At 43.5% G+C, this 10962-nt stretch overlaps 1 protein-coding gene across 1 annotated transcript; it reads right to left on the bottom strand.

Moving 5' to 3' along the window:
- Positions 1 to 10441: 10441 nt before the first annotated feature.
- Positions 10442 to 10954, bottom strand: FGFBP3 (fibroblast growth factor binding protein 3; the record flags this gene model as incomplete). Its single annotated transcript, XM_023754838.1, is given in 1 exon segment — positions 10442 to 10954. A coding segment is annotated over 1 exon segment (513 nt), but the record flags the coding sequence as incomplete, so codon positions are not given.
- Positions 10955 to 10962: the final 8 nt, after the last annotated feature.

Raw genomic sequence — 10962 nt, 5'->3', positions numbered from 1 at the left:
CCAGAGCCCAAATTCTCATGGGCTAGGGACTAGTTGAAAGAGTGTGGATTCATTTTCTATTTGGACATTTTACTTTACTCATTCTGTACGTGCCAATTTACTTTCTCTGATGATATTGTCGTTATGTTTTGCCCACTTGATCACATTTCTTCATAGTCATTTGATCATGTAATAAAAATGAAGCATGTGCACTATTTTATGTTCCATATATCTTATAAAATATTTTAGGAACTATTGCCAGCTGAAGTTCTCAAATAAAAGATTCAAAAATGTGGTTTGTCACAAGGTTAAATGATTTGACTTAGCTCAGGAGTGTTACTTATGAAAATGTGTATTTACACTTAGGTTTTGTAGACTTACACCCTGGTTTTGCTATTATTTAAGAGTTTATAATATACACATTTTATAAAATTAGACAAAGGCAAATTAGTAAATGTGTCCCCATTTGGTAATTTTCATATGGATTCAATGAAAGGGCGCGTGCACACTCACATACACACACATATTTCTGAAGTTGTAAGACGCTTTATTTTCCAAATTCAGACAAAGAAACAGATCTGCAAACACAGACCCCCTTGTAACATTGCGGAAGGGGTCATATTACAAGTTGGGCGACCCGCGGGGGGGCGAAGGAGGGCGGCTTTCAGAACCATAATTGTCTCCACGTTCTGGGCTCCGCATTCTGGTTTCTGCGACGCCCGCAGACTTACTCACGTCCCGCTTTGTAACCTCTTCTGGCCGCAAGAATGGTGGAGAAGATAACGTGACTGCGGAGCGCGGGGTGGGGGGTCCCGGAGGGGCGCGGGCCGGCCAGTGGGAAGGTCGGACGCGGAGGGGCGACATCACCCCACCGGCATCAGGCCACCGCCTCCATTCAGTGGCGAAATGTGGGCGGGCAGAGGATGCGCGGAGCCCTTGGCCCAAGGTTAACCCTGTGCGCGCCCGCCCGCCGCGAGCATCACCTGGCACCCGGGGCATCACCCGGCGCACGAAGCACCAACCGCTGTGGCAGCACCGCCCAATTCATTGTCCTCTACATGTACCCGTGGTCCCTTAGGTGTTGCCCTTTTTTCCCCACCGCTTAATCACCATAATTCCTTTCCCCAGAACCCACATGTTCACGCTACAATTCAAATAATTTATAAAATAGTTTAAGAGGTAATCGTGTGGCCCCAGGAAGCCAACCTCACGTAGGTGGCTTCCCTTGCTGGCAGTCACGACACAGCGTCCAGAAGAGGGAAGCCAGCACCAGGCAAGCTCTTCAAACTGCAGCCGCCGCCTCCGCACTTTGCAATGTGGGAACAGTCAGGCCTTGTCTCTCTTTTCTCGCCTTCTCTGTAACTTTGTTATATTCGTAAGTAGACGAATGATCAATTTCCAGTTAGTTTCTCTTAAAACTTTTATTTCGAAAATACTCAAACGTGCGGAATCGTTGAAAATGTGATGCAATAATGCAAATAAACATTTCTCTATCCTTCTAGCTTTATTACTTGTTAACATCTTGTTATGTTACTTAATCAGCTATCTGTATAGAGATATATTTTTCTCCTAAATTATTTGAAGGTATATTGGAGATCGCATGACATTCTACTCTGATATAATTTATCACACCGAAGAAAATGAACCCTAATTAAGTAATAATCACTTAAAATATAGGCCATGTTTACATTTTCTCTGTTGTTCCAAAAATGCCTTTGAACCAAGATTTTTAAAATCCAGAATAAAGATGGATTGCATTGCATCTAGTTATGTTATTTATTTTTATGGTAATTTTCTTAAAAGGTTTTTATTATTTTTAGCCTGCATAGCACATTTCTGGAATTTAAATTTGGGTACTGTGGTTATTCTAGATCTTTCTTTTCCTTAAGGTTAGCACATTTTTAAAACGAGATTTTTGACAGAAATACTTTGTTGCTAAGCTTCCAGTACACATCTTGGTTTTCATGTGCAGACCAACCAACGTGTTTTCCTCCCTTGGAGTCTGACCTAAACCCGATGCAACAAAGCTCCTTTTCCTAGGCCCTCACTTTCAGGGCCATGTCCCAGAGGGCTCTTAGTCTCCATCTTCTCTTAGCTCACCCTTTGGATCCATGATTTGTGTGCTGTTTTACAATAACTCTGATCAAACCCAAATTAAACCATTATTTTTTCTCTTCATAGGTAACCTTTAAAAATATTTTTTTTGTTTTGTTTTTTTTTTGTTTTTTTAATATATTTTATTGATTTTTTACAGAGAGGAAGGGAGAGGGATAGAGAGTTAGAAACATTGATGAGAGAGAAACATTCATCAGCTGCCTCTTGCACACGCCCTCCTGGGGACGTGCCCGCAACCAAGGTATATGCCCTTGACCGGAATCGAACCTGGGACCCTTCAGTCCGCAGGCTGACGCTCTATCCACTGAGCCACACCGGCTAGGGCACCTTTAAAAATATTTTTAAAACTTTCCCCAAGTCCTGTCACTGTTCTTATTACATATGTGGACCTCAGCATTCTTTTCCTATAGTCCTATTGCCTCTCTCTCCTGGCTTATCTATAATCAGTGTGTATTGAGTGCTTGCTATATCACAAACACACACACACACACACACACACACACACACATTGCTCAGAACAATCTCATAGAATTGGCACCATTAATATTACCTCCATTTTAATTTATTTTATTTTTTATTTATTGATTTGAGAGGGAAAAGGAGGGAGAGAGAAACATTGAGTTGCTGTTCCATCTATTTATGTATTCATTGGTTGATCCTATATGTGCCCTGCCTGAAGATTGAACCCGAAACCTGGGCATAATGGGACGATGCTATAACCAACTGAGCTACCTGGGCAGGGCACTATTACCCCATTTTAAAGATGAGAATAGTGAGACTTAGAATAAGTAGTTTGTCTGGTGCATGTGGCATTGTAAGACGTGGAGCTGGGACTTGATCCTTGGTTATCTGACTCCAGAGTTCATGTTCTTAACACTGTATACTACCTTTGAGACATTAACACATCTTTTTATTCAACACATAAAGAGCCTGTATAATTGGAAGGTGTTTTATCCATCATATTATTTTACTGTCACTATATTCACAAGTCATTCGGTAGAAATCGGTGACACTCATGTGCCAGGGCTGTGTATTGAGCACAAGGCTAAGATTTTAACTAAATGACATTTGGAGACCTTATATCAGCTAGCCGTTGGCTCACTGAGGCCATAGAACATCACTGGTGACACCCCTGGAGGTCAGAGAAGGTTAGGTCATCCCCTAAACCAGTGGTTTCCCAACATCTGGAATTCCAAAACCATTAAAACTTCCTACACATTTGGAGGAATGACATTTGCCAAGTGAGAACATTCAATTTTTAAAATCACCATCTATAATACTAGCATCATCATTTTATAAAAGAAAGGATATTTTAAATCTATCTCCCTCCACTCCTATAAAAAGATTAGAAGGGACATCACTTCAGAATAAAGAATAATCCTTAATCTAAAAAGTTCAGATCTGTCAAAATTCACTATCTTGCCCTTATTTTTCTCATAATGAACTGACTTTGGATCGGGCCATATAGGCCAACATCATCATTTTACCAATAAGGAGGTGATTCATCAGACACATCTTTATGTTAGCCAGGGGGAGTCTGCTGGCCAGGATGGCGGACTAAGCCCCTCTAACAAAATCACTGAAAGTGGTTCCCCTGATTAAGTGCAAAAGTCTGATGCTTCCATAAGGGTATGGATGTAGACCTGGCAGAAAGACACTGTGACTCAGCAGAAACAAGGGTTCATAGAGGATGAAGGATGAAGGTATTGGTGGAAGGTGTTCAAGGTCAATGGCCTGGTGATGGGACAGTTGTGCAATAACAAAAATAACTCAGTTCACGTTCCAGCTCTACTCTCTCCTTGGAGAATTCACTGAATGTCCCTGAACCTGTTTCTTCACTCATAAAATGCCATCTCATGAGGTAGATAAGAGGACATATAAGAAGATGCTTTTCAGTCTGGGTGGTGCAACTCAGTGGTTGAGTGTCAACCTATGAACCAGGAGGTCACGGTTCAATTCCCAGACAGGGCACATGCTTGGGTTACTGGCTGGATCTCCAGTGTGGGGTGTGCAGGAGGCAGCCAATCAATGATTCTCTCTCATCGTTGATGTTTCTATCTCCCTCTCTCTTACTCTATAAAAGAGAAGGCCTCCTCTGCTATTTTGAACAAATCTATCACTAAGCAGTGGTCACCTTTTAGGGCTGCTAGGAACTTGAGGCTGCAGCCAAATAACCCTGCTGGCCCCTCCTCTCTTAACACCCTACAGCTGGTCCCAGGAGGCTAATTATCCTGCTTGCAAATAAGAGCTCTCCAGCCTTCTGTCTGCCCCAGCCTTCCTCCGGCAGCCTACTTTTTGGCACACATGCTGCCATCCTACACTGAGGTCCTCCTTCATTCTGGGTGACTCACTGAAAGTTTTTATAACACTGTAGGTGCCAGCCATTCACAGTTACACAAAGTGGTTTCACCCTCCAGATTTTCCTGAGGGTTTATGTTATGGATTTTAACAGGGCTTTGCAGGAACATCCGCACCCACCTAAGAAAATGGTTGCATACCCACATGGTTGAGACTGCTGGTATGAGCTAAGGCATTAGGATATGCTGTCCTAAACATCTTTTTTGCTGTAGGCATGCTACTGTTGGTACGTTTTCCAAATGTTCCAATCCTGTGTGTGTGTGTGTGTGTGTTCTGTTGTATTGTGTTTTATTTAGCTTTGCTTTGCCTTTTTTTTTAAATGTAATTAAAAGCATTCCTGAGCCTTGGGCATTAGTTGGAAGGGATAAGAAGAGAGAAATGTAAATTGCTGCCTCTAAGTGCTGGTAAGTATTTCATCCCAGGGCACTGCCAACGAATACTTATATATGACTAAACATAAACTGTGACATCTCACCCTCCTGGAGGTCCCACACTGGCTGTCTTCCCTTCATCTCTCTCCCCACCTCTTAAAATCAATGCAAAAGGGCCCTATCCCTTTTGGAGAAGAATCCTTCTCATTGTGGTCATTGTGCATGGAAACAAAAGAACATCTGGATCAAAGGGTTAGGGTCTCCAGCCCCACCACTATCACATGACCACCCAGCTCAAAGGAGGCAACTGTTAACTGAAGTGCTGGTCGGAAGCTTCTAGCCTCTCATGGAGAGTTCCTGTGGTTACCTAGAAACAGTCCGCTCACGTCATTTACATCGCCTTGCACTGTGCCGCCAACAGTCCTTAGGGAAATTCTGTATTTAGCCATTTCAAGTTGTACCCTCAATGAAAGCTTCCTTTTCCCCCCCGTCTCTGAAACATCCAACCCTGCATTCCTCCAGCCCCCAAATTCATTTTGGTTTCCCTTTAGAACTTCAGAAACAGTTTGCCTCGTTCACATAGCCCCCAAAATCCTGCTAGTGGCTTTGTTTAAATCATGTTTAAATGTATACATTATTTATAGATTGAAAAAATAATCTAATGCTTCTTATGTAATAATAATACATTCATCTATAATTTCATTTTTTGTGGCTTTCTTTTCTGCCCTTCGAAGTATTTCTGTATTCTTCATATAGCTCTTGCGTATTTCTTATTGAGTTTATTCTTAGGCATCTTACCTTATTTTTTTTTACCTTATTATTAATAGCATCTTCCAACATCTTTTCTTCCCGCTTGTCTGACATGATGACCACTCAATAATTTTAACATGGCTGAAGCCAACATCGTGTTTTGAAAAGGAGAGGAGGGCTTTGGTCTGCTTTCATGCCTGCTTTTAGAAATTGAAACGGGAAAGAGTTTGAATGTGGTGAGCCAGAGGTCACACAGGAGGGACAAACTAGGGGTAAATTCATCAAAGCTCTGCAGCCGTGAGCCTGGGCAGGAAGCAAGGAGAGTTGTTCTTTGAAGTTGTAAGAAAGCCATAGAGCTGGGAGGTCAGCTGTAGTCCCCAAGCCTTCAAGACCAGAAACATTCTCTTCTCCTTTCAAATCCTCCTCATTGAAGATCTCACATACCCCCGTGCTTCCACAGTAGGGGGGCAAGCACTGCATATTGTTCCCATCTTCGGATAATTCCCTCTTCAACAACTAAACATTTCCTGCTTCTTTCTTTTGATGCTGTTCCCAGCTGAGATGCAGAGTTGCTGACTGCCATTTTGTGTAAGTGCCCTTTAAGACTGAAAGTCCCTCTGGATGCCCGCGTTGGTCTACTAAAGGAAATGGGAGCACGAAGGATATATTTATTGCAGGCTTGCAAGGTGCCAGGCACTGTGTTTTTCATGAGCATCTCATTTAATCCTCCCAACAGCCTCATGGGGGAATTACTGTTATTTTTTTCCCTATTTTACATAGAAGAAGACTGAAGCTCAGAGACAGACACGAAGTAAAGTGTCCAAGGTGATGCAGCTTGTTAGTAGTAATACCGAGATTTGAACCCATGCATGTTGGTCTCCTTCACCGAAACTCTTAGTAGCTTTTAGCTGTAGTATATTTTGGTGACGGTAGAAGAAAAAAGACCTAGCTCACGCTTCGACCAAACTGAAACATTAGCCTTTTATTAAACGGAGTGCAGTGCTCCAATCTCCCTTTCCGTGAGAGCCCGTCATGAGCGGTGTAATTAGCTGACAGTGTCCAGCAGCAGCACCTTCAGAATCTGCCGTGTTCACACCACGAACATGTTCTTCCTGGGCCATACTGGAGCACAGATATGTTTATGAGTGCCAAGACTTAGACTGAGAAGCAGTGAGGGCGTGGCCCAGGAATTTCAGGTTTAAATTGTGTCTTTCCTCCCCCACACCTGTTTCTTGAGTTCCGACATTCCTTACCTCAAGCTGACATCTCCTAGACAGGCTTCCCAGATAACCAGACCTTCTCTCAGCTTCCATGTTCCTAATCTTTTACATGTAGAAACCCAATTTTTATTGTTTGTTGTTAGGTTTTGTTTTCTAATGGTTTCGTGGTGTAATCCTAAATTCCAGCTTGTTGAAGGCTGGAACTACATCAGGGTATCCCCGTGCCCTGCCCCTTTCCTTAGCACCAAGTCCAGGGCATTTGGAACAGCATCTAACATTATTTGTTTATTGTTTAATTAAATTAATTGACTTTAAACTTTGTTCTTCTTCAAGGGAAGGAGAGGTAATATTTATGGGGTGCCTATTATATGTCAAGTATTGTGTGGTGCTGAGTAGTATCCAATGTATCACAGAATTTATTCTCCGTGGTAACTCTGGAAGTTAGCCATTATTGTTATTGAACAAGAGGAGAGAGAAACATGGAGAGGCTAAACAACCTTCTCAAAATAACACAGAGTCAGTGGGAGGTGGATCTAATATTCAAACCAGCCATGTCTGACTCAAAACCAGTGCTCACCCACATCACAGAATGGCTTCCTCGGGCCAGTACTTGAAGGAGGCAAGTGAGAGGGGTGAGGCTCTTGCCTAGGGTGCAAAATATAAGGCTGTCCCAACAAACTCAGTCATCAAAATAAATATCTTAATGCAATATTTTAAAAATTAATGCAAAAACAATCTACGAGGAACAAAGTACTGCATTTTTAAAATAAAGATGGGATCACTATTACTGGTTTTCCTTTTGCCTCAGGCTTCAATAGAGCTTCCCAAAGCACCGGCAATGATCCTGCCTTTATTTAAAATCATAAACTGAGTCACTGAATGAAAGCTTTGTTTTAGAAGATTAATATGTTGGTGGTGTGAAGGACAAACTGAAAAGGACAGAGACTTTGAAGGTTTGAAAAATTTTGCCTAGTCAAAATGAGTTAAGAAAAATTCCACTATTCCCTCTTAGCTCTGTGCTAAATAACTTGGGAAGTACAACCAGAACAAGATGGTCTGATGCTTTTAACAAATTCTCTGTCTTCTGTATACTGAGCTACAGATGCCTTGCTACTTCTGATGCCCACGCTGGTGCCAGCTCTGACGTTAACCAGGGTGTGTCTGGCAACTTTCCCTTCACTCCTAATGGCACCTGAGGGGGGAAGGTCCGGTTATCATGGAAGCTGAGAGAAGGTCCGGTTATCCGGTTTCCCATGTACATCCGCCTCATTATTTTAGAGATTTTGATCCTGTCTTTTCCCACCTGCACATTTCACCTTCCAGCTTAACCTTCCAAGTCTTTCTAGATGCTCCAGATATAGAAGCCTTCTCAATTTCTTTGGTCATTTTGGTTGTCTTTCTCTAGGTCTTTTCTAACTCCATGATCTTTCTGGGGTTATAACATGTAGTACTACATGCAGCACTTGTTGATTTTCACACATTATCTTCTCTATGAAAAACTATATATAGGTTTCCAGAATGCTAGTAGTGGGCCTTAGGGACCTCAGATTTAACCAAGCCCAACTCCCCTCAATGTACATTTCAGAGATATTGGGACTTAACCAAAGTCACCCGGGATGCTGATGGTAGAATCTGTCCATTTCTCTTCCACTGCAAGCAATTGGCCCCTCTTAGTCTGTATCCTGTTCCTGAGACAGAGTCTAGTATAGCTCTGCTTAAACAGTAAAGCAGCAGAGAAGTAGCAACCAACACAGTGTACTTGGCCTACAGAGTTTGGCCTTTCTCTCTTTCATAGAGGTAAGTTCATCAGCTGGCCAAAGGACACACAGGAAGGAATTGGCAGTTGTCTTGTATGGAGAGGTAAAACAATGGTTCCAGCCAGTGCTGTTTTATTTCAAATACCCTTTTCTGATGCCACCCCAACTTTGCCAATCTTTTTGAAGAAAGTATACATTGGTCCGTATTTCTAGGGAGTAGTCTGCAGCCACTCTGAGCTTCCTTTCCTTGGCCCAGATGAATTTTATCTAGTGGTCAATGTTACTCAAATGTGATCTCATAAACCTGGCCCTGAAACTGTGTGCAATCTGAGTATTTTTGCCAATTGTATGAATACAAGAATGTACAGAATCAGTAAAAGATCGTTTGTTTACATTTCCTAGAGGCCAGACAGAGACGAAAAAGTTCAAGAGATGTTCGGTATCTGTAAGATTGTTGTATTGACCATGATTTTAAAGGGGAGGAAGTAAGAAATACAGAAGGTTGGTAAAACCTTATATTGGGCAGTGGCTTAAATGTCTAATGGCTTAGGCCTGTAACACGAATGAAGTCGATTGATAAGATGCGTAGGAGCAGTGGAGAACTCCAGAAAACATGCCTATTCTAAAGGGGCAGCCAACGGTAGGTGTCAGCCAATTGTTGCCATGCAGGAAGGTAGGTCCAATGTTGCTAGATCTGATTTTTCAAGACAATTCAGAAATCTGGATTTTTAATGAAATTACCTAATTTTTAAGTGCTGGCAACATATTCAATGTGGGAGGGAGGAAAAAAGAGAGGAAAAATGAAAGTGAACCAACCACATGCAGACCAAATGGACAGTTTGTGACTCTTGACTTATAGACTTCTTTCTTGTCCTTCCCAACAATTCAAGATAAGTTTAGCAGCATACTTCAAGATAAACTCAGAACTAGATCAAATGCAGTCAAAGTTTCCATTGCCCTGTCAGTTCTTTAAATCTATCCACACAGTTTTTATTGGGCACCTAACATGTGCAAAGTCTCTCATTACATCTTATTTAAGATGAAATATGTTAACAATTAATTACATGAAACAGAAATACAGCTTCCATAATGATCCAAAAGACTCTGAGATACATACTTACATTTTAGCTGGTTTCTAAAAATATGGTCAACTATAAAAAAATATTTTTTAAAACCTACTGGAGCCCTCAATTTCTACAATTCACTTCTGCATTTAGAAGGTTAATGGGAAAGTTTCAGAACATGAGGCATCACTGTTTAAAAGTAGCACTTCTAAAATCATCCATTCGAGTCCATTTTGGCCAATGAATGGCTTCTATCCCTGTAGACGTCATCTATATTACTAAGCAGTGTCCAAGTTAATATTAATTCAGAAAGAGAAAAAAGTTGGAAACCCTGTCGGCTGATTAGGTGAGAAGACATTAGACAGGTCCACTTGGCTCAAGCTATCAGTTATTCGTGATTACATTTTAATATGTGCGCTAAACAGTACACATTGTATCAGCTTCCCAGGTGAGAGTCACATCACTTTAGTCACTTTCCCCCCTTACTATTTTTTTCAGTCTCTCCGTACCCATCTCTCTCCCCCAAGTCTACAGTTTTTACACATTTAAGGTATGCCTACTTCTGTTTCCACTATTTCTTCTGGTCTTAATCAGGGTGGAGACTCTTCAAATTGTTTAAACTTCTCTCCTGTCTCAGAGACTGTCCATATCCCCTTACATTACACTCTCAGCCCAAGCCCCCACCCCCACCTCCATTCTAGAACCTGGACTCCTCCCCACTCTCTATCCCGTACCTCCGGACCTAAGGTGCCCTTCGCCTCCTTCTCCAGCTGAGCGCCTTCTCCCCCGACCCCCAACCCCCCATATCTCTTCCCAGGCCGGCACCCTCAGCCGTTCCAAAAGCTAACCAAGAAGTTGCAGAGGGAGTGCCACTTCTCGGCACAGTAGGTCTCCGCGAACTTCGCGTTCCCGTCCAGCCCGTCGGGATCCGGCCCTGTCCCCAGGGGTCGCTCCTCGTCCGGGTCCGAGGCCGCCTTCCTCTTGCCCCCTTTCGTCTTCTTCTCCGAGGACTTTCCCTTCGGGGCGCGCGCTCAGGGAAGGCGGAACGGCGGTGGCGGGCCCAAACGCGGGCTCCCTAAACCCTCCCCCCGTTACATGCCGCGGGGTTTGGGATCCGGGGGGAAGCCGGCCGCAGTGGGGCGGGCGGGTAGGGGCGCGTGGGTCACCAGGCGCAGCTCGGCGCCCTGGCCCTTCCTGCCGGCGCACAGGCGGGCTCGGAGCGGCGCGGGGTCCTGGCAGGGCCGCCGCTTCCTGCGCAGCCCGCCCAGCACTTGCTTCCAGTAGCGCGCGCCGCGGGCGGCGTAGACGGCGCAGCGCCCGGGGTCCCCGCGGTAGGCGCACCGGCGGC

The sequence above is a fragment of the Myotis lucifugus genome, unplaced genomic scaffold (genome assembly GCF_000147115.1).
Source record: "Myotis lucifugus unplaced genomic scaffold, Myoluc2.0 scaffold_66, whole genome shotgun sequence".
Classification (NCBI taxonomy): Eukaryota; Metazoa; Chordata; class Mammalia; order Chiroptera; family Vespertilionidae; genus Myotis; species Myotis lucifugus.
The sequence above is the reverse complement of the archived record's forward strand: the minus strand, read 5'-3'. Positions and strand labels throughout refer to the sequence as shown.